This window comes from Acartia tonsa, chromosome 10 (genome assembly GCF_053477335.1).
Source record: "Acartia tonsa isolate MP-2025a chromosome 10, ASM5347733v1, whole genome shotgun sequence".
In the NCBI taxonomy this organism is placed as follows: Eukaryota; Metazoa; Arthropoda; class Copepoda; order Calanoida; family Acartiidae; genus Acartia; species Acartia tonsa.
Genome location: NC_137269.1, coordinates 13,030,161 through 13,055,046, shown reverse-complemented (window position 1 = coordinate 13,055,046; position 24,886 = coordinate 13,030,161). Strand labels below are relative to the sequence as shown.

General features: G+C 32.4%; 3 protein-coding genes across 4 annotated transcripts in view; 2 read left to right on the top strand and 1 right to left on the bottom strand.

Annotated features, from left to right (window-relative positions):
- The window catches only part of LOC145329451 (alanine--glyoxylate aminotransferase-like), a 557,715-nt gene that overhangs the window by 504,058 nt on the left and 28,771 nt on the right, over positions 1-24,886 (top strand). The gene's annotated exons all lie outside the window — the stretch shown is intronic.
- Positions 1,134-12,390, top strand: LOC145329441 (uncharacterized). Of its 2 annotated transcripts, none has more exons than XM_080173556.1 (20): positions 1,134-1,450; positions 1,665-1,841; positions 2,268-2,326; positions 2,409-2,481; positions 2,975-3,054; positions 3,513-3,589; positions 3,913-4,005; positions 4,425-4,605; positions 5,045-5,135; positions 5,592-6,671; positions 7,683-7,769; positions 7,943-8,022; positions 8,470-8,617; positions 8,896-8,960; positions 9,136-9,264; positions 9,642-9,879; positions 10,149-10,277; positions 10,442-10,529; positions 11,004-11,201; positions 11,488-12,390. In XM_080173556.1, the coding sequence occupies exons 1-20, from the start codon at positions 1,244-1,246 to the stop codon at positions 11,730-11,732; spliced, it is 3,525 nt and encodes a 1,174-aa protein (XP_080029682.1). In that variant the 5' UTR covers positions 1,134-1,243; the 3' UTR covers positions 11,733-12,390. The 2 variants fall into 2 exon arrangements, with proteins under 2 accessions (XP_080029682.1, XP_080029681.1); XM_080173555.1 differs by having other exon boundaries at positions 8,464-8,617.
- LOC145329440 (uncharacterized) lies at positions 12,784-22,462 on the bottom strand. The gene is made up of 9 exons (XM_080173554.1): positions 22,359-22,462; positions 16,904-17,006; positions 16,408-16,605; positions 16,005-16,102; positions 14,785-14,865; positions 14,360-14,421; positions 13,845-13,888; positions 13,314-13,436; positions 12,784-13,087 (listed from the first exon to the last, which is right to left on the bottom strand). Exons 1-9 carry the CDS (start codon positions 22,457-22,459, stop codon positions 12,971-12,973), a joined length of 927 nt encoding a protein of 308 aa, XP_080029680.1. The 5' UTR covers positions 22,460-22,462; the 3' UTR covers positions 12,784-12,970.

Here is a 24,886-nt window from a genome sequence, read left to right as displayed (position 1 = left end):
TTGATAAAATCTATTACATAAATATTTAATTAGAGCGTAATTTTATCTTAAGATTAATAGAACATTAAATATCAACTGAAACTGCATGATTGAAATGAATCAAATCGAATTGACAGGGAATTTTTATGAATGTTTCCAAGAATTACTCATAAAAAAATTATGAATGTATTAAAGAAAGCCAATCCCAAATTCGATTCCATAAAAAGTCATAAATTTTCTGTTAAAATTTTTTAAATAATAAAAACATACGCATAATTTATTAAAAAACTATTGTGATAGTTATTAAAAATTACTAATACTAAATTTTTATTATATCAAATTGTAATTTTAAACGATTTTATGGCATATTATTAGAAAATTAATTAAAACATTAATATTTTGATTGCGTCCACACCCGTCCAAACGTTCGGCCTGCTAGGATGCCGCACACATCTTTTGTAATAATAAACATCGTCTTATCGTAATTTTGATACCATATTTTCTCTGTAATATTTTCCCCTGTTTCTTTTCCTTCTTAATTTTGGATAATATTGTTGTTATCGATAAAAAAAAGTCATATTCGACTATTTAATGAGTTTTACAGAGTTTTGCAACCTACGAAATTTGCACAGAAATGAATAATCAAACTTTTGTACATATTCCAAATAAATGGGGTGGGGGGTATTTTTTTGTCAGGGGGGGGGGATCTCCTTCCCAAGGTGATCCGATAAAATAATTTTAAAATTTCTTTTTATTTTCAATTTCATAAAATTCAACAGAGTTTTTTAAATTTCAATTTTTTGATCATTAAAAATTAAATTAATCTAAATTGGGGGGAAATATGTTAAGGAGGATTTGTTTCAAATTGTTTTAAAAACTGTCTGCTTCTATTGGCTTTAAGTAAAAAATTTTAAAATTTACTATTTTTTATTTAATAATCTTGCCTTTTTTTGTTTTTTTAGAAAATTTAAATTCTCTATTTTTTAATTAGAAAATAAATGTTATGCGTTTTGGGAAAACAATATATTTTTTTTGAGTCACTAGAACAACTATTATTAATTATTTTGTTTGTTTTACTAATATCCACATTTATTTTGTTTGTTATTGTTTTGATCAACTAACTACTAAAGCGACATCTACTTTTATGACAAATAATTTTATTTGGAATAATCTTTCATTAATTTAATGGTAATAACACTAATTTTTAAGATTATTTTACTAACTAACTATTTTTTTTAAAGATAACGATGATATAATTACAAAAATGAATCAGTCTCAGCAATTAGATGAACATGTTCATAACATTACAAATGATCAAGTACTGGTACACAACTCTTATGGGGATGTTGTTCAGGCCAGCAATGTGCTAGGTCATGACCCAAACCATCCAACCATAGCAATTCCAGTTGGTAATATGAGTCAGGTTGAATTTGGAGAAGAACATTTTGTAACATATGTTCAAAATGGTCAGGTAATCGATAAAAAACATTTTGACTTGGTCTAGTTTCTTTGATTTTGGATGGGTGGGGGGGGGGGGGGGGGGAATCAACAATTGCGAAGTCCTTGTAATTGTGATGAGTTACTACTAGTGTAATGCTGTGAGCAGACAGGGACCATCTATTCTACACCTTATTACCTACTGAACTTTTTATTTATCCCCATTTTACTAATCTAATCTTTTCTAGACATATGCCATACCATTGTCCAGCTATGAGACAATGCAAGCAGAAAACCTTCTCATTGAGAGCCATCAATTGGAATCTTTACCAATTGATCACCATCAACCACCAGAAAAAGAAAATTCATCCATGATTTCTATCAAGAAAAACAAAAGAAAAACGCCTAATACAAGTAAAACTAAGGTTAGTTTTGAAAGGGATATATCTTAGACATTGATAATGATAAGGGGAACATAAAGGTTTTATGCTTAACCTTAAATAAGTAGTCTTAACTCAGGTATAAGGTATAACCAACAAGCAAAAAAAATCTAAAATAATATTTGGGGGGCAAATGGAGAGGTCGTCAATTTTACGATGTGTTGCCCCCCAACGACAGCTGAAAAAACACGTATAGGTTTTGTGATTTTTTTCCGAATTTATTTCGTTATTGGTATAAGCTGGTCTTAACTGAACATTAACATGCCTGTTTATGGCCTGAAGCATTTTCCAATAACATTAAAAGGCAGCAACAGGAAACAATTTTAATGCCTTAGCCACTGTTAGGTCTGGGATTCCAGGTTGCTTAAATGATACTAGGGTCAACTTGTAAATAAAATCAAAATATTTCAGAATGATGATCACAAGTTTGGCTTTATGTCAGGTGGATGGGAAATTCCTAAAAAGACCAAGTAGGTTTTTTTTAAAGATAAAATTAAATACCTACCTAGGTATTATTTTTTTTAGTTTTTACAAATGTCTTTTTTCTTTTAGGTATCAGATTATTCCAAATCTTGATGCTTTACAAAAGAAAGCAAAATTGGAACCAAGATACAAACCAATCAGGGTATATCCTCATATAAAAGTAGCAGGATGTCTATATGTGTGACTGTCTGTCTGTACCGGAGGATCTCATTAACCACTGGACCAATGTCATTCCCCATTACAATGTAGCTTCTTATAGGTCCTGGGAAAGTCCAGAATTATTTGGGGGAAGGTTAACCATTTTCCCAAGTGAAATTTAATTTTCTTTTAAAAAATATATTAAAAATAAAGAGGGGCTGCTATCACCCCCTCCTCAAGTGCCACTTGAGGCCTCTATGTGCGTAGCCGCAAGTAAATTATTATTGTGTTATTGTTACCTTTGCATTGCTTGTAAACGGCTACATTTGGACTAAAACGTTTAATTTTCATGTAAGCAAGCAAGGCGTCTAAATTTTCGTAGGATATCAATGGTTAAGCTTGAATTTCGACGTTGTGCTTTTATAGTTGTGTGTGTCCGAGCTGCGCTACTTATGAATAGAATTGTCTTAAATTATTTTGATTTATCTATGTTATAGATTGATAACTGGGGCATTTTCTTATTAAATAGAATTCAAGCTTACTTTCAACGAAAAGATGTCTGTGATCTGGAAATAAGGTAAAAATAATCTTTAATCAATAAGTTAGCTGTTGCTCTATAATTCTTTAGAATTATTACAGAATAAAGGGGATTAAAATGAGAAAAATGTGGGTTTTTTTTCTTGGGTGCTTTCTCTTACTTTAAACATAGATTAAAACTTTCACATAATCTTGTCAACTTTTCCTAAAGGGATAAATAATTTTGGTTGTCAATAATACATGTTTAAAAGAACTGACAGAAATACCTAAAATTGCTATATCTTTATGATATAAAAGTAACAGGATGTCTATGTTTGTGTGTGTCTTTATGTGTGTACAGCAAAGGATCTCGCTAACCACTGAACCGAAATGGTTTTCCTTTACAGTGAAGCTTCTCATAGGTCCAGGGAAGATTTACAACATTTTTTGGGGGAAGATACTATCACCCTCTTGAACTCCACCCCTCCAAAAAAAATTACCATGTTTTACATATTTTAGATTTCCTGAAAAAGACATTAGTATTAAGACACACAAGTTGATATTATGTTCTTGCTCTGGAATGTTTACTAATGAAGGTTTGACCATTTTATATATCAACAAGGATAAACAACTTCGATAATAACGAAGCAAAAACAAATTGTACAAAATATATACATTCATTCTATGATATGTAATTTAAAGTCTATGGTCAATGGGTCTCCAGAACATTTATTTGGTCTGTCGGTATGTCGTTTATTCATTTGTTCATAAAAATTCGTGATTTCAATCATTTATTTGTTATTTTCTTTATAGCGAACATCTTCTATGTATGTAATTAACTTTGTCCGTATGTCCATCTGTATTAATTACTGTGCTTCACTACCTCTGGATGTTATCATCCTTTTATTTTTCATTACAGAGAAGAAAGGAAATCTATCGGATGGTTTATTTGAAATGCCTTCAACAATTTTGCCAGAAGCCATGACCGAGATTTTAAAGTTTATGTATTCAGGTAAAAAAAAACTTTGAATTTTTTTTAGAAGGGAGATGACAATGACCCTTAAATTAATCTTAACCCTTATTAGAATTGTTATTTGTAGAAAAATCAAAGTCCGGCGTCCATACTTAGAAGAGACGGAGACATTTTATTATTTTCAGTAGAGCCTATCTGCTTGAAGAACTTAAGCGGCATTTTACGCTATGATTCAAAGCCTTAAAAATTGGTTAAAATAAGAAAAGTTGTTTTGGTTCTAGCCTAGAACAATCAAAAGAATAAATTTTAGATCCATAGTCTCATTCCTATATTACTGGATTTGTCCAACACATACCTGCCAAAAGATTGATGAATTAAAAACCCTAAAATTAGAGAAGATATTTTGGCAAAAATTCTTTTTCTGCCCTCTCCCTTTTTAGAAACTGTTAAAATTTTAGGAAAATTAGAAGTAACAGAGGAAACAATAGAACCATTGTTGACTGCTGCCAAGTTGCTAGATATGTCTGTGTTGACAAGATTAATAGAATCACAAAAGAAAAATCCTAACCCAACCCCAGAAAAGAAATTAAAACGAATCAATAAAGATAGCAGCCCAGTAAACCCAATTCAGGAGGCAAAGTAAGTAAACACATTGGATATTAATATTTTTTTGTTTCAAAATAAAACTAGGATTCATAGGTAGCAAAGCACAAAAAAATATGGATGTACAAACTAACAAAGTCAGGTCACGTAGAGCAGATCTACAGTGTTAAAAAGTTGTATGCTTTCCCAAAAAATAGTCGTCTATCTTAAATACCACTTGAGAAAATCTAATTTCTCCCAAAGCTGTATGGAAGGACAGATACACAAAGTGAATTATAGAACAGCTTTGCTAATAAAAAGGAAGAAATGGTATAAATTTATAGTGATTATTTATGTTTTTGGACACAATCCTACAATATAAAGCTTTGAATTCAATATAATACTTTCCAAAATTGTGAAAATAAACATAACTTAAAATTAAAATAAATGTTTTTTTACATACTGCTTTTCTTGCAATATGCTTGAATTTATTTAGGAAATTTAGAAAGATTGAGATGAAAATAAAAGAGGAAGGAATGACTATTGAGCGTGCAGAGAAATTGAGACACCTTAAAAAATTAAAAAAGGTAGGTAAATTCAGGTTATTCTCCATTTCTTACGAACTATATTTGGATTATAAAGTTAATATTTCACAGTTTTCTATTTCTGTTAATTTCTAATTTTAGTAATAGGATGGAATCGTCTATTAAAGAGTTGTATCATTTTTAGTTAAGTGTTTTCTCTCAAAGTGCCTTCTTTAACAAAGAATTCCCCCCTTATTAATTAAATTAAGTAAAATAGTAGGGTAAGGGGGGAGGGGTCGTTTTCATTTATTTAAAATTATTACTTTAGGTCAGATTAGGTTGGGGAAATTGGGTAATGAGTTAGGTGATCGCAGTTATATTTTTCGCCCTGCAGGAGTTAGATGTAGAACGAAGAACTACCCTAGTACCCACTCCCTATTATTTAAAATTTAAAAAGGGGTATGAAGTATTATACAGGCACTGTGAGGGAAAGAACCTTTATTTGTTATGCCTTTTAAGGAGCGAGAGGAAGCTGAAAAGCAAAAGTTACCAGGGAAAAGACTTCCAATTTGGATCAACAGAAATGATGCAGTAGGTTCAAATGTATTACAGGATAAGCCTACAGCTTTAGAGACATCATCATTAAACATCGATAACGATCAAAATGTTTGTAGACAACAAAAAGCAGAAAAATCGAATGCTGTAGAGAGAGATTTAAAAATTATGAATACCTATCAAAAAAGAAAAGATGGGGAAAAGCCAAAAATCCCCAGAAAATTAAGAGAAATGCACGAACACCTAATGTTTGAAAAGATATTAAAAACTGGTTCCAAAAACTCCTTGTTCCTACAGTGTGAGGATAAATCTGAAAATATAGTTTTGGAGGAAGATATTAAAGACTTGAGCAAAGAACACTTGGAAAGAGCTAAAATGATTAAACAGGAGGACGATATGAACATTGAATATTTAGATAACTCAGAATTCTTAGTTGGTGATGAATTAGACCCGATGAGTGTTCCTAATGTTGCTGATGATGATGAAATAAACCTACCTGACACAACAAAACAAGCTAATGACATTTCCTTTAACCCTGAGCAAGAGGGAGATGATAATGAAACTGAAAAATCCTCCAAAACCCTTGAAACTCCCAAGATTGATAAATGTGCAAATGAAACAACACAATCTCTTGATACACCTATACCTGATGATTCTAATATTGACTTAGATGATACACTCAAAGATTTTGTTAAAGAAGCAGAAGAAGATTCGGCCCAGTCGAATCTTAATAAACCTAGAAGAGGTAGACCCCCAAAATCTCTGCAGCAATTTTCACTCACAAACTCAGATACAAACAACTCAGAAATGGAAGATGACGTCTTTAAGAACCAAGAAAAAATCATTCAAGAATTATTGAAAAAGAATCCTCATTTACTAAAGTCAAAAAAGCCAATACAATTGAAGATCATGGTAGTTAACAAGGGAAAGAAGGTGGCCCAAACTCTGACTATAAAGCCTGTGATAGAAAAAGCTGGAAAACCTGGTAGTTCCTCACACCAAGATCAAAAGCCAATGATGCCGGGTTTCAAACCCTTACCAAAGGTGATTACCTAGTTTTTTTCATATTTCATTTATGTAATGAACAATGCCAAAAAGATACATTAGTAGCTAGGCAGTCAACTAAATACTTTTTTTAAACCAACAATGTAAATCACATTTTGTAGGGTCTGTTCCTGTGGTGCCCTATCATTTCAGGGATACCAAGTACCTAAAATAACCTATTAAAAGCAATTTTAAAAATACAACGAATCGCCCCTTAAGGTGCGTTGCCACAAAAGGGACTATATCCTTTTTTGATACTTTAATATGTAGTAATTTGGCCGGTTATCCGGTAATTTGGCCGGATAACCGGATATTTGCCGGATATCTGGCCGGTTACCGGATATCCGGCATTTGAAATCAGCCGGATATCCGGTATCCGGTCAAAAAAATATCCGGCCCAACCCTAGTATTTACCCCCCAAAAATTGTTTGGGGGGGTAAATACCCCCTCCTAAATGGTTGGGGGTGCCTACGGCACCCCCAGGGTAGGGGTAAATTTTAAATGGGGGGGGTAATCGCCCCATTACCCCCCCCCCTCCCTTGGACGTCTATGTGTTTGATTTCTGTTTATGTAAACTTTCAATTTGCTACTATTTTTTATAGGATTTCTTTCTGTAAGGGTGTTTTTGCAATTTACACTAATCTAAAAATGTCTTTTAGAGCAAGTGAAAAAAGTGCTTTCAGCATGAAATAAATTTCTTGGAAACATCTTTATATCAGTTTTATAAAAAGTATTGAAATTATGAGGAAAACACGTCATTTCACTTTAAAAAAACATTTTTCTTGAAAAGTAACTTTTTCCTCAGCCACTTTTTCAAAACTTTGGAAATCTACAGAGAACAAGGACATATACATTTTTTGATAATTCATTGAGAAATATGGGCTGCAGATGCTTAAAAAAGCTTTTTCGAGGGTCATGCTGTATATCTTTAATGGCAGCTGAGTAAATCTTGCTTCGAATCAACCGTATTTTAAACAAATAGAGAGACAAACGTACAAAATGTTTTTCCAGGTTTGCTATTCTGGTAAACAAGGAAGGCCGAGGTTTTTACGGCCAGGCGAGTATGATCCACATGCCCAGGAAAGGAAGCAAATTAAGGTAAAAATTAATCCTTATATAAAAGTAACAGAAAGTACGTCTGTGTCTGTCAGTGATGTCCAGGAAAGGTTTTATTCCTTCCCTCTGATACCCCTAAAGGCAAGATATTCAATAAGATAGCATTTTCTATAACAAATTGTAATTGATTTTATTGTTCTTTTTTTCTAAATTAGGAAAATTTGATGAAGGTTTCTCCATCTATAGCCAAACTTGTTGAAGGCGAAGAAACTGAACAGGATGAGAATAATCAAATGTAAGTAACATACATACAAGCCTCATCTATGTAAAATTACACAGTGTGGTTACATGGGTTACATGGGGTTACGAGTGTAGTTACATGGGTTAAACCAATCCCCTTCTATTTTGAAAAATAAGGCTGGGTAGTTCTTCGTTTGTTTATTTATTAACTTAGGTTAGGTTATACTGTTTGGGTTATTCACGCAGAGTTGGAACATTCCAGGTTTGGGCAGGGGTTAGGCATAGGGAAAAAAATATACACCCTAAGCACCACCTAATTTTAAATATATTTATAAAATAAAGGGGAGGAGTGTGTGTTATCAGCGTTCGACAGGCACTTTGTGTGAAAGCACCGGTTGATAACCTTTAAAGATATTTGCTTGCGGGTGAAGATAAATACTCCATGTCTCCATTCTTTTCTCATTTAATTTTCTTGACACTAATTAACCATTTGTAGGAGCAGTCAAGCAGCCAAAGAAACTGTACAATCAAGACAAAATGTGTTACAATCCTGCAACCAAATATCACATGACAACACATATACGCAATTTACTGATCAGACCTTTGTAAGTCAACACACTGCACAACAAATTGATAAAATTCCATCTCAGGTGAAATAACAGCTTATTTTAGTACACTTAATCATATTAATACAAGGGTGATAACATCTATAAACGCAAAGCTCAACAAATTAGTCTGATAGAAAATATCGTATAAATCAATCCCAAAATGACTTACATACAGGATGTTCATTGTTTAACAAAGACACTAACATTTTTAGACTTGATTAAAGAGTTGCTTTGCGTTTACTATATACCATACCGTTTTTAATCAGAGAATTTTTAGAATATTGTGAAGATTTGTTTTAAATTTTTCTTTTTCTACCCAGGAACAAGATTCTGAAACACTTAACCTTTTCAAGGGATTGCAACAACCTACAAATAATGAAATCAGGAATAATGATACTTAAAATAATAAAAATATTCTGTATCTGTTACTATTCAGAAAAAGTACAATAGATTTTCTTCTGATACATTAGCTCTGTTTTTGGTTTGAATAGTTTTTTTTTATGTTTAATAACTTTTGTTGTTTTTAATGATGTCATTTAGTATCATTACATGACATCTAGTGTACAAGAAATATATACTAGACCTGTTGTTGCACCCCCTACTACTGCTATGTCTTCATTTATTGACATACATCAAGTCCCTAACACATCACCCAACAAAGTTTCAATGGTCAAATATTCACATGCAAGGTTTGTCCAGGATTTTATTTTTCTTATCAGTTTGATCTAGGTTTGTATTTGTTTTAAATTAAAGGTCCACTTTACTTAGGTTACAGTTTTATAGTATATTGCTTTGATTAATGTGTCAAACCTTCCACTTTACATTTTAATGTAAAAAAATATTTTTGGGGGGGGTGGATATTTTTTCCCAGGGACATTTCTCTTGGGAGGGTAGAGGTACCTTCATTCCCCAAATGATTATAAACCTTCACTGAGTAGTATATGCACATTGTTCTATCTGTTAGCAAGATCTTAAGCTATCTACACACAGACAGATGGACATCTTCTTACTTTAATTTCAAGATTATTGTCATATGTATTGTTCAACATTTAGCCTTGTTTTTCAGTGGTGGTGAATTAATGCATCTACAACATGGAGCCAGTAATGTATTATCAAACACAGCCCATCAGCTGCAACCTGGCAATACAGTCCATCAACTTCCACCTGGCAACACAGTCCATCAGATGCCACCTGGCAACACAGTCTATCAGCTGACACCTGGCAACATAGCCCATCAGCTTCCACCTGGTAACACAGCGCATCAGCTACCACCTGGAGCAGAAATTGTTCAAATGGTTGACCAGGTAAAAAAATTCTGGTACAAATAACTTTAAAAAATATTAAAAATAAGCAAAGAATATGCCTAATTTGTTCGATAGTGCATTTCCTCCTGCCCTTTGAAGGTTTCTTCAGATAATAGCATAGGTATAGATGCATTTGTACCTAGTAGTTGAAAAGCACCTGAAAATAGTTAGCTTTTAAATGGCATTTTAAAGCTATGCCAATAATTAAGAAAAGTGCATTTCATAAATCTGAACAATTTTGAATTGTATTCAAAGAAATATTTTTGTAGGATGGAAAATATTTTTACGTGATTGATATGAAAAGCCTGGGTAATATTGATGCCAGCTCCAATGCAATTGTTCTTCCCTATCTTCCTGTGGTCACTGGTAACACAATTCAATCTTCTATAAACACACAGGTATAAACATTGTTCAAAGATTCCCAAAACATTTATTCTTAAAAAATTATCTAATTTGGCGAGAAAAAGGAACAAAAAAATCGCCGAGATCGGCCTGTCTCGACATATACCTTTAAGGACTCTTAGCATTTGCAACCTCTGTAATTTAATATGTTGAATTTAAGGAGGGTCAGCAGCATATAAGCCTGGATAATAATTCTCTGATACCCATCACCATGACAGGGGTCAATACTGCAACTATTCATAGAACAGGTAAACATAACAGGCAATTTGCGTAAATGTTTCTTGTGAGGCATAGAAGCCAACTCCCTTATTTTGAAAAAATTATTTAAAATGTGGATTTGAGGGGGGTGGTAGTTTTTTGTTTGTTTGTTTGATGGGTACTGGGTTATGTCTCCTTCCGCAGAATTAGTTTCAATTTATTAATGAAATAAGAGGGAAGGGTTTCAGTGCTCAAGAGACATTTTGATGGAAAGCACCGAATAACCATGTCATAAGACTGTAATTTTACCCGCAAAAAAAACAATTTTTCCCATAGCATTACAGATAGAAGATTGAAAAAGTGACAGTGTAAATAATATGTTGGTTATCTTTATAAGAATGCTCAGAAGCTTATCTCAAATAGCAGCAGAGTTAATCATATTTCCATGGAATAAAGTTTATAACACAGCTAGAAAAACTACTTCTAACTATCAGATTTACTGCTATTAATCTCTTTAAATTTAGGAGAAGATTCAAGAGAGCAATACCATGTACAACATATGGTCACTGCCCAAAACATAAGTACAAGTAATTCCATATCTACCACCAGTAATGTGACTGTACAAAGTAGAACAGCTACAAGTAATATTCCAATGAATACAACAGTGTCTGGTGGATGGATGAACTTAAATACTCAGCATGATAATATTAATCAAGCACAAGGTATCTCATTTATAGTAAACAGTTTTGGAAAATCTTTCTCTAAAAAAAGGTGTTAGAAGTTCAACAAAAATTAGCAAACGAATTAAGTTAGAAAAATTACGGTTATATTTTCTTTACTTTTTACTTAGGTCGTAATGATTAGGTCTTGACATCATATGTTGATTCTCAAACAAAGATGGCGCTCTGTATAATATAATTTTTTCACGTCCTATGGTTGTATCCTGTACATGAGAACACTTGTATAGTCAACACAACTGCATGCATATCTACCCTGTTATTCTTTCAGGCACAGTCCTTGAGCCTGGTAAACCTGTGATCCAGGTCACTGCAGCTAATTATCAACAGCAGGCACAAGAATCGCCAGGAGCATTAACAGGAAGAACTATACAAATAAATGTTCCCCTGCCAGCATCTAGTACATCTCATATTGATAACCATGAACAAAACAAGAATTTGGAACAGTCAAATATAAATGTTGATGATAGAAAACCTGTGGTACAGAAGTTACAACAAGATTGGGATTCAGACTAAATCATGAAATACTTAAGTAGGTGTATGTATGTATGTCTGTCTAGAACAAAATTATGATTATGCTGATATGGAAAGATTCATAGCTAATACTTGATATATTTTATTGAATCATATAATATTTATAGCTATTGCTTGGGATGTTTTATAGAATCATATCAGGAAAGAAGATACATTTAAACTTATGAAAGTGATCCAAGTATTTTTTCCTATGCTATGAAAGTGTCTTTATTTGAATAATATAATAATCCCAAAAATACTGTGATATTGTACCATTTAGTTTTCACAAGACATGAAAATAATTCTTTTGTAATGTATGCAACATTAACATGTGTCTCATTATCATATTATATTAATTTTATTCTTGCCTAATTTCTTCTTATTCATATGTAGTTGTAAAAACGGAAATTGCACTCTTGTAATTTATACTAACAATCCTTTTCTGAAATGGTAAACCTACATACACATATTGCGGACTTTTTTGTTTATTTTTGAGTATCTTAAAAAAAATACCAAGATAAAGTGTCTAAACAACTAGTCAAATACATTTAATTTAACTATGCCATTAAATGTAAGGAGTTTTTGAAGTTATGTAGAGGATTCCACTAGTTGAATAATTATCAATATGCATTAATCAAAAATATATATATAGTGAAATAACGATGGGGTGTTTTTCTGCATGTGTTTGCGCCAAGTCATGTGACTGGTGACATATTCTCCGACAACAGCGTTCTTACTTGCAATGTAGCCGCAATTAAAACAAAATCAGTAGATTTAAAAATAGAATGCGGTGGCCTTTAAGTAGTAATATCTTAAAAGTTTGAAGCAAAAACCCATCAGTCAATACTTTTTCGATCCTTTTAATTTGTTATTTAGCCGCAGCCTCTCATGATTAATCGCAGACACAAAAACATTTTGCTAGTCATAACCTTTCAACACTTGTAAAGAAGCTGTGCTTATAAAATAATAATATGAATAACTTTTTTACTAAATTTTATTTATAAAATATAAATTCTTTACAAAGTAAGATATTGAGCATTTTAAACAAATATTTTACCTAAAGTTTTAATATCATTTAGAATTTTAATTTTATTTTAAATCTGCGAATATTTACAATTTATTAGCACAATCTTCTCTCTTGAGATTCAAATACACATTTAATAAAAACAATTAAAAACTAACTATTTGGTAATTAAAACAACAAATGAGCACATTTTTAGAAACTGATCTATTTCATTCTATTAAGCCTCGCTATCCATCTGATTTTTGTATTCCTTTTCAATTTGTTCTGGTGGACGCAAGTCAATTGCAAAGTTGCCACGCTTCTTTTGGTTGTTCTTCACTGTTCGGGAAAATATCTAAGGAAAAAAAACAATTTTTTATTTAAGGAGTATTTAACTAAATTTAATATTTAAGCAATTTGATAAACTTTTCATCTTTGTAAACAAAATCTAGTTTAAGTTGAATTCTCTTGGATTATAAGCACATTAAATTAATTTCTGAACAATTTTTGGTTAAAATTAAATTCTCCATGTCACATAATCATTAGAATCAACAGCCCTACAATCAATCAATTAATACTACCTGGAAGGCGTTGGCAAGTGCAAAAGTGAGTCTTCGCGCGCTCTGTCTGGATTCACATACAAAAGCATGGCATTCAAATGGATGTTTGCGCACGGAAGAACCTTCTCTGGTTTCTGGTGTGTCCTGAATAAGAACAAATGTAAGTTCAATCCATAGACATATACATGTTTATCACTTTCTTTATATAGAAGATCAGCAACTGTAAAAATAAATGTGCCTATCTAATCTTTAAACATAAGTAGCTGATACAAATTAAACTTTCACTCGACTGTACTTTTAGTTTTATTGTTTTACAGCTTGCTATTTATGGCTGTGCTATTTATATTCAGAATTGTCCTTGTTTTAATTTATGATTAAATTAATTAAGTCTGATAATCATAGCATGGTAAAATTTGTCAACTTTGTACTTTTTAATATTAGGCATTTTTCTTCAAGTTGAAAATTAATGTAGTTCTCCAAAAACCTATGTTTCCAGTAACCTACTTGTCTGTGTTTCGTTTTCTTGCAAAGGAAAATAAATAAATTCTTTACCTTTACAATGATCATAGCAAAGACTCTCGTGTAAATCAAATCCTATTTCATAGATTTATTATTCAAACATTAAGGAAATTTTGGTTATGTTTTAAGATTTCTTGATTAGTTAAAGCCGAAAGACAGATAAATAAGATATATGAAGGGGATTTAATTCTTTGTAGATTTCTGATTTGAATACAAGATTTATCCAGAAATTTGAAGAAAAAAAACAATGTAAAAGTCAGAACATACAAAAAAAATATTTTTCATTATGAACATTATTGTCTGCTAAAGTTTGTGTTTATTATTTTCAGTGAGTTTGGTCTGCTAGGAGAAAAACAAATTTAGTGGCATTGAATGTGTTAGTACCATAAGTTTTAAAAATTAGCCAAATTATGCAAAGTTGTGTTTGTTCTTGTACCAAAAGTCTAGCAAACAAAAAGGATTAATTTTATATCCATGGTCTCCTGAGTCCCTATATCTCTAGAATTTTTCTTTAAATTAGTGTTTTAAGTAATAATTAAATCTGTCCTGAACGCCATAGCTAATTGTGTCGATTGGATAAAGTCCACCATCAAAATTCTCATTTAGATTTCTAAAAATATACATTTTATTTTGAAAAATAAAGCGTAAATGGATATTAAAGGTTTTGACAAAGTTTAATTTACATAAACTAAATGATTTCTCATCCATAATTATCAAATCTCAATTTTTAATGATACTAGACTCCTCATGATAGGTTTATAATTCACTTAATTAATTCTTAGGTTTATAATTCTATTAAAATAAGCTAAAGTTGGAATTGAAACATTGTTTTTAATTGTATTTAATTATATTTGTTTTTAATTTTTCCCCATTAATTTTACAATGTTGTCATTGAAAGAAAAATCGAGTAAACTAGGTCTAAAAATTATCATTCTTCTATGGTTTTAATATTTTTAAAAATTCAAAATTTTACTTTGGATGTGGTGTTATAGTTACTCCTTGTTCAGAAACTCCCAGGTATAGATAGGGTAGTGGTGTTCCTGGCTGTAGTCCTCTGAAATATAATAATTATAGTTACTCAATGTTTAGAAACTCCCAGACAAGATAGGGTAGTGGTGTTCCTGGCTGTAGTCCTCTGAAATATAATAATTATAGTTACTCAATGTTCAGAAACTCCCAGACAAGATAGGGTAGTGGTGTTCCTGGCTGTAGTCCTCTGAAATATAATAATTATAGTTACTCAATGTTCAGAAACTCCCAGGTATAGATAGGGTAGTGGTGTTCCTGTCTGTAGTCCTCTGAAATATTATAATTATAGTTACTCAATGTTCAGAAACTCCCAGGTATAGATAGGGTAGTGGTGTTCCTGGCTGTAGTCCTCTGAAATATAATAATTATAGTTACTCAATGTTCAGAAACTCCCAGGTATAGATAGGGTAGTGGTGTTCCTGGCTGTAGTCCTCTGAAATATAATAATTATAGTTACTCAATGTTCAGAAACTTCCAGGTATAGATAGGGTAGTGGTGTTCCTGTCTGTAGTCCTCTGAAATATTATAATTATAGTTACTCAATGTTCAGAAACTCCCAGACAAGATAGGGTAGTGGTGTCCCTGGCTGTAGTCCTCTGAAATATAATAATTATAGTTACTCAATGTTCAGTAACTCCCAGACAAGATAGGGTAGTGGTGTCCCTGGCTGTAGTCCTCTGAAATATAATAATTATAGTTACTCAATGTTCAGAAACTCCCAGACAAGATAGGGTAGTGGTGTCCCTGGCTGTAGTCCTCTGAAATATAATAATTATAGTTACTCAATGTTCAGTAACTCCCAGACAAGATAGGGTAGTGGTGTCCCTGGCTGTAGTCCTCTGAAATATAATAATTATAGTTACTCAATGTTCAGAAACTCCCAGAAAAGATAGGGTAGTGGTGTCCCTGGCTGTAGTCCTCTGAAATATAATAATTACAGTTACTCCATGTTCAGAAACTCCCAGGTATAGATAGGGTAGTGGTGTTCCTGGCTGTAGTCCTCTGAAGTATAATAATTTAGTTATTCCTCCATACAAAAACATTCATACAACTTATAATATAAAAAAATAGGATTTTTAAAAATATCATTAAAATGCATAATTGGAAAAAGTCATAAATCACTGGTAATTTCATAAGTACTGCTACCCACTAAACGTTTTCTACCTGGCAAGACCAACCATTTCATCAACTGGTTTCCTTGTGTGTTTGATACCCCAGAGTCCACGGGCATCACGTTTACCAAGATATTTCACTAAAAACTCCTATAATGGTAAATTTAATTTAAAAAAATGTTTGACTTCAAGTCAAGAAATTAAATAAAAATAAGGATGACAACATCCATAAGTAGCAAAGCAAAAGTTTAAAGATTAACTGACAAGGTGAGTTATAGAGCAGATAAACATAAGAAATAAACTAGATGTTCATTGGTATAAGGAACATTCATACTTAAAATTTGCTCTTATATTAAATAGGAGGTTGAAAATTCGGGTAAAAATTAGTCACATTCACTTGGTTAGTTATGAATAATAAAACCATTTTCTTAAAATGCTTAAAATAAAATGTTTACCCCTGTATGTTTTCCATTATTTTCTTCCTCACTGCTGCTTGACCTTCCTCCAACACTGCCCTCCCCTCCTCCTCTCTGCTCCTTTGACCGTCCGTTGTGATCACGTGACCTTCCACTCTGGTCACGTGGACGATCAGCGCCATTTTCTTTTCCCTCGCCGCTAACCTTTCTAGGTTTGACAATATCTTCTTCTTTCCTGCCCAAATTTTCGAGTTTTGACTTTTATAGTTTTAAATTATAGGCAAATTTTTAATACATCTAAGCTTTTTTTTGAGGTTGGTAAAATGAGAAGTTTTTTGTATTATTTTTATTTTATTGTCTGCTAAAAATATTTAAATTTATCATTATTTGAGCATTGAAATTTTTACCAATTTAGGTAATATTTAGCTGGGTTAAATATGCTCAAACAAAAATGTATTTTTTGTTTACACTTAAAAATGCTTTATTTGAAGGGTAGGCTAATATTGTGTTTATAGCATAAAACTATAAAATTCCTATATTTTGAATCTTCTCTTCTTTTGTCAGTTGACTTGTGTTTCTCATGACTGTCTTTCCTTCCATTCTTCAGCTCATCTCCCTTCTCACTTAACTCGCTCTCACTGAAATAAAGAGATAGTCAGCAAGGATAACCACATACATAAGTAGCAAAGCACACAAAACATTGGTAGACAAACCGACACAACAGATGTTTGGCTGTCTTTATTGCAATAAATCATATCTTTCAAATCACAAAACCTTTATAAATAATAAGATTGTAGGTCTTTTAAAGCTTGACTGAAGAACCAAGTAATTATACTGGATGCTTATTGGTGAAGTGAATCATCAACAAAATTGTAGCTGTACACCTATCTTAAAAAGCAGCCGAGAAAAATCACATTTACCCCACATCATTACAGACAGAAAGTTGATGAAGAAGATTTGCTACTTAAAAAATTATTTCATGAACAAGGACAATGTTGTCCATATTTAGCGCAGCAATAACCATAAATTTAATCAGTCATGAGGCTAAACATCGGCTACAGCTTTTAAGAAGCAGAGCTATTCTATAATTTGAAATGTCCGTCAGTTAGCTACGTTTGTGGGGTAATGTGATTTTCTTAATTTCCTTTTAATATAGACGGCTTATTTTTTTGTGAAGTTTCCATTCAATATAATTTTCTTGGCCCGTCAGTCTGTCGGTAATGAACGATTTCTCTAGGAAAATTTTATTTACTTAACTGCTATTATAGATCGACGGACTTTGCTGCCTAAGGATGTTGTCATCATTGTGTGCTAGATTGTTATAGGAATATACAAAACACTTCGACATAAAATAAGATTACTATCTTTTCCAGTAGCTCTAAACATGTAACATAAATATAAATTTTCAATGGCGCTTTTAAATCCTTCTTTTAAGGCTTAAAAGAAAGTAACAAAAAAAACTATTACATCATATCTTAATACATAAGAAATAGCTATATCCTTTTCAACATTTAGTTGCAGAGGATTTATCAGATGTACTTTAAAAGGCAGTCAGTTTCTTGTAACTACTTAATGCTTATTTTGTCTTATAATCTATCAGAACATATTGTCCAAGAATTAAAGGATTATTCATCCGATTTTTTTTTTGCACTTAAATCAATGTAAGATAAGCTGGTTCTTTTCCTCAGAGTAACTATCAATCACTGAAACAATCCACCCCACTCACTAATTTTAAATAAATTGAAAATTAGGGGCAGTTTTTCCTATGCGTTTTCAATAACGAGTATTGGTAAAATTGTCCTGTTCCCTATTATTTCTGATATTATGTCGCAATGATAATATTTTTTGATAAATTGATCATATTTTGACAGTCTATGAGGTACTTACTAGAAACAAAAATAATACTTAAAACTAATTTAATTTTAGTTAAAAAATTTAATTTTCATTGTGAGAAAATTTGTTATTTTGAAAGTTTTAACAAGATTTACTCAAAATCACTTTATTAAAGCCATAGCAAAGCTAAGGAGTGACGACAACGTAAAACAGGTAAAGAAACCAACATTTTTGGCCGTTGTAGGGGGGTGTGAACCCTTGTCAAGGAGGTAAAGGTGTAGGGTTGTAAACATCAAGGGGGTGTATTCACCACCCTTCAGCACGCCTCTGTACACAAATAATTACCATATTGCCCTTGCAGCATACAATTACATAGAAATCTTGTAAAATTTTGCCATTAATTAAAAACAATAGGTTTGCTCATGGATATGCGGATAGGAAAATGGAGAATAAATCAATACCAAATGTAAAGTGTAAATGTTTTGTGCCATGAATTTATCAACATAATCATTAAATAACTATTAGAATAACATTTAAAGTTGGTCAAAATCTAAAGATATTTCGACATTATGTCAGACATGAAATTATTTTGGTTTGACATGGTTTGAGATCAAAAGGGAACTATTTCTAAATCTCTGGGTTGGCTACAATCACAATTCACAATGAATTTCATTATAATAAAAAGTTTAGAAGTATATAATGTTAATTATCAGATAGGCAAAATCGGTATTTTTTTTTCTTTCTAATACAAAAACATTTGAGACGCCTCTAAGCCACTAGTATAATCATAATTTAGAACAAACAAAAATTTTAATTTTTCTGAACTGTTGTTTTGCCCCCTGATGTTAATTTAAGACATATGTAGTACAGACCTAATTATTGCTCAACTCTTAATTCTTATTACTATGCAGTCTGGTGGTCAAATATTTATCTTGTCTTAAAATGATGGTGCTTTCTCACAAGTGGCCAGTTGAGCACTCATAACCTACCCTTCGCAATTAGTTTTAAAGTAAACTGAAAATAAAGAGGTAAGGGGGTGGGGTGGTTTGGGTATAGTCCATATCGTGGCAACGTCTCTTAAGGGGCGTTTCGTCGTATTTTCACAGTAGCTTTTCCCCTATTTCTAGCCCCTGCGGGGGGCTCTATAACCTTGATGGGCCAATTGCAGAGGGAAATCACCTAACCTAAAATAACCTACCAAAAGCTACTGTGAAAATATGGTGAAACGCCCCTTAGAGGAGTTGCCACGAAAGAGACTATACCCGAATTTTTTTCTCATACAACTCTTTTTTTTTGGGGGGGGGGGGAGGGGGCTACTCAGTACCCAATATAAACTAAAGTAATTATTATTCTATTGTGAAGTAGCAATGTAACACAAAAATCACTTCCCACCCAACATTGTGTCAAAAATAAAATGTTATCTGTAAAATAATGTGTAATAGCAACCAAATCTTGAGGTAACCTTCCGCTCCTCCATTACTTTGAAATAAATTGAAAATAAGGAAGGATAGTTTTAGTTTTTTTTATTACATTAGGTTATGTTGCCCCGCATGGTTAGGGTACCGCATGTATAGTACTAACAAGGTTGTCCCCACCGGTGTCATGCATAGGGAAAAACTCAGTTTATACAAGCATAAGCAATAATCCAAATTATGAAACCTTTATTGTATTTTTATGAAAATTTTAATTAGAAAAAATGTATAAAAGTGGAAACTTGAATGTGGTTTTACGGAATATTGGCTACGGTTAGTCGTAGTTTTCAAGTTCATTTTAAAGGTTTAGTTTTTAGTTTAGCTCATACGGTGCTGTCCCTAAAAGTAACATGCGAGTTAAGAACCCCCACCTCCTTCCACCTTTTCAAAAAATTTTAAATAGGGGAAGGTGTACATCTAGTACACAATATAACCTAACCTAACCTGACCTTAGTAAAAATCAAACACAAGAAAATCTATATACCCCAACCCTCCGGACCTTTTTTTTATTTACTTTAAAATAAGAGGGTCTGCGCTCGACTAGGCACTTTGAGGGAAACCGGCGCTCTTACAGTTCATGCAATCTCTCTTTGTCTTTTACTTTACCCAACAGTATAATGGTTAATATTCTAATCATCTACAACCTTACCTCTCCTAATATTTACATGCACAATAATACACTCTAGAGAGTTGATAGTATGATTAATTCATCATACATTGTCTTATCTCTGGATAAAATATTAAAATAAAACTATGTTTTAAAACCTTGCACAATTTTGAATTCTCGCGACACATGTGTGAATATTAATTTTTTAAGTTAAAATATGGTGGAATTGTTTTAAAATTCAGGGATCAAGGGATCATATAAAACATCTTACTTTTTATATTAAATTAAGTAAGTTAGTAGTTATCTATAATACAAAGTAGCTTGATGTCTGTCCGTCCATCTGTCCGTCTGTCTGTCCGTCCGTTCGTCCCTTAAGATCTCGGTAACCACTGAACTGATTGGATTCTACTCTTCAGGGAATATACCTACTGTTCCTGTGGTGGTTTTAAGCTATTTTTTTTGGGAAGGGGGGGGGGGTGACACCCAACCTCCCCAAAAATGAAAATTTCTCCCCCCCCTTCAAAAAAAAATTACTCTTAGGCAATTACTTCACAATAAAGGGCAGCATCAGAAATACTGAATTTTTTTTTAATTACCTCTTGAGAAGGTGGAGGGTTAAAGTTAAAGACGTTCTAAAAAATAAAAGAAGACTCCCCTCTGGTTTTAAATGTTAGGGTTTTTGATTCTCCAACTTATACATATTTGATTTAAAATTCTTTATTGTGTTAAAATTATCGGGTATAGTCACATTTGTGGCAACGTTCCTTAAGGGGCGATTCTTCGTATTTTTCACAGTAGCTTATCTCCTATTTCAAGCCCCTGCGGGTGGCTCAACTCTGCGGGGTCAATTCCCTAACCCTGCGGGGCAATCACCTAACCCAATATAACCTAACCTAGCCTAAAATAAACTATTAAAAGCCATTTTAAAAATACGACGAATCGCCCCCTAAGGAATAATAGCAAAATTATCTTTTACTAGAGGCTGCGCCCCTAGAATCTACGGGCTTTGCACTCGAAGATTGAGGTTAAGGATAAAGGAATTGTAAAAATAAAACCGTAAAACTTATCATAAGAAATAGTATAGCTTAAAAAACAGCCCCAGGACATACGTAAGTCTTCTTTTAAATTTAATGACTCAATCGGTTCAGTGGTTAGTAGATTTTAAATGACAACAAATAACCTACTTTATGTGACAAGAATGACCTTCCCCTTGATCCCTGATTACAAGCAATGGTATTGCATAATGGTTTAGGTCAAGTTCAGGATTGTGTGAATTATTTGAAACCATAATGTTTATGCATCAATTCATTTCAATTTTTGTTGCAATAACCCCCTTAATATTCATTGGATCACACAACCTCTCCCTTCCCACCCCCAGTTACAATAGAGCAATGATAACAATCTTAAGAGAGGTACTGATCCTACGGAGCTTTAGAACCTTATTTAACTTCGCCTATCAATAAAGAAACATCTCAAATGAATTGAAAAGAGAGGGGGAGGGGTTGAGTAATTGTGCTCCAGTGGAGGTTAGAAGGATAATGATAAATATTTCCACCATAATGTTTATGCATGGATTCATTCATATTTTATGGTGATTTGAATGGAAAAATGAATATGAAGTCTTATATCATCAAATTCTTTCCTTAATCTAAGTAACTGGATTTATGTATAGCAGGAGAGTTAATTATGTGCTTTGTAAGAAAGAATATTTTTGATTCCCTAATGGGAGACATCTAAAAAGAGATTGCGAAAATTTAGATTATATTAACAATAAAACAATAAATGTACTTCAATTAATATGTACTAGCAGCTACGCCCTTGAAGGCCTCCTCTAGGGTCGATTTCTCTTGGATGGGTAAAGGTACCCTCCCCTTTATAGCTAAAAACATTCCCAGGACCTATGAAAAGCTACACTGTAAAAGATAACCATATCGGTTCAGCGGTCAGCAAGTTCCAACGGTACAGACAGATACTGAAACAGACACACAGAAAGGCATCCTGTTACTTTTATTCAAGGTTACATATGAGAAAACTCTGACTCCAGAATAGCCAATAAGATTTGTTCCAATGTTTCTTACCCTGCAGAGCTAGGACTTGAATTCCTGCCAGAACCGCTGCTGATTGAGACACGGCGACGGGACCTCGAACCTTTGTCCCCAGTCTCCCCAGAAACTGTCATTTTTTATCTGAAATTTATACAAGTCTCATCAGCTTTCAAAGCAAAATGCCAGGGGGGGGGGATACATTAGACTGTACATTACATTAGTATCCAAAGTTTTATAACTACGTTTTCATGGATTAAATACTTTGTGTACTTTTATTGAACTGTGAGCAAACTTTTCAACCAATAATTTAAAGCACAAAAGTAGTAATTTTGTTTATAATCGTTGGGGGTGTATCGTAAGATCACTGATGCTTTGCTTAATGATAATAGTACACAGACAAACCAATGTATGCTAGTATGCTATTTTGAACGTTGGTCGTTCTTGGTGAAATTAGTAAATTTGTTATTGTATGAATTAAATTGAAACCGATCTAAGCCTAACATGTAATAACAACATATTAAAACAAAATCAAACGTAATTTATATATTTTAATTGACATTGAACAAAATTTGTAAAATTCGAATTGTTGTTATAATTTGTCAATGTTGAACCAATAATGTGACATATCCAGGGAGGGAGGGGATAATTGATTGTAAATTACACTAGTACCCAAAGTTTTATAACCATTTTATCTTTGAGTACCCTTATTAAAATTGTAATTGGTTGGTTCCATACAAGTAGTGTTCAAACTTTTTAATCCATAATTTTTATCTGCATAATAATGGTTAATTTTATTTATCATTAAAAGACATTGTTTTTTGTCTTATGCCTTAAAATCCCAGGACATATTTAATACAAACACAATACAATTTTTAACAAAATACAAGTATGACAACTTTCATAAATATAAAGCTAAAAAGAATTTTTGGGAATAGTCCCTTTCGAAACATCGCCCCATAAGGGGCGATTAGTCGTATTTTTAAAATGGTTTTAGGTTATATTCGGCTAGGTGATTGCCCCACAGGGTTAGGTACTTAGCCCCGCAGGGTTAGAGCCCCCCGCAGGGGCTAGAAATAGGAGCAAAGCTACTGTGAAAAATACGAAGAATCGCCCCATAGGGTGCGATGTTACGAAAGGGACTATACCCGAATTTTTTTGTGAATTATCAGCTTTTGGTCGGGAATGTGTCTGGTTCCAGTCTGGAACATGCCTTGTTATACTAGAGACATGAAATGTAGGAGTAGTGGAAATGCCTTGGCCCGTATACAGGCGCAACTTATTACCATACCCCAACAGTAAGGGTTTTCAGAAAAGAAACTAAAACTTTTAAAAATCTCAAAATATTGTCAATAAATTTAGTCGATAATTGCCAAACTTACCCATATTACAGCCTGACACATGACATAGTAACAGACAGACATTAAATGCAACAAAGTCTCGCTTTTTCTAAATAATATTGTATAAACAATATCTTGAGGTCAAATGAAACAATAAAAGCAAAATGATATATAAACCACAATACAATAATAATAATGTTAATTTTTATTACAATTCTCTAGATTTTTCAATGTTTGATACAAGTCATTTCAAAATTTAATAAATCTTCTATTGGCAAAAAAATTTAACTTACTTATAGCAGACCTTTTAAGTACTATTGAGCAGAAAAATGTGTGTCCGTTTAAAAATTAAGTAGGTAACCGCTGAACCAATTATTCTCCATTTTTTTGAATTTTACTGTAGGTTTCTACAAATATTTAAAAAACTTATTCTAGCCTAACCTTAAAAATCGCATATTTCAATTCATTTTAAAAAAACAAGGATGACATCAATAATAGCGAAGCACTTATAAGGTGTTAAAACTTAATAAGCAGCATATTGAATAAATACAGGATACAGGACATACTTACTTTTAGGACCCTAAATATAGAAAAGTAATGCTTTCTAAAGATAAGTGGGTTAAGTTTGAACTTCGCTTTAATTGGTATTTTTATCCTTGTTAGATTTAAATAGATGCAGATGTCAAAAAGTATTAAAATAGGGATAATAATCCTCTAAAATTATAATTAAAACAACAAAAATTACCGAAGCAAATAATTGTCAAGTCAACAGTTTGATGTTTTTATTTAAACAAGTACATTAATTTTCATATTGACAGTAATCCGTCCAACTAAAAAAGGAATATCAAGCAGACGTAGATTTTTGTCAATATTTACTCATATATAAGTTTTTCCAATAATGTAACGAAATTATTTTGGATAAATGCCCAAAGTGATAAAAAGCTTCGCTTATAAAATGAATTAATCTTACTATAATATAAATTAGAAATGTGGTCATAATAAAAAAACGTTTGAAATTGTTGGCAAAAATGATTATTTTCATATGTTTGTTGGGACACTGTTAAAACACACAAAAATATTTTTTTTTCAAATTTCATTTACCTTTCCTTTCATCTCTGATAACATCAGCATCTCAATTCAGGAAAGAAGGGGACAATTGGCTGTTTAATATTGGAGTGTCCAAACGTTTCAACTGCTAATTGTAATCAACAGAAGGGGTCATTT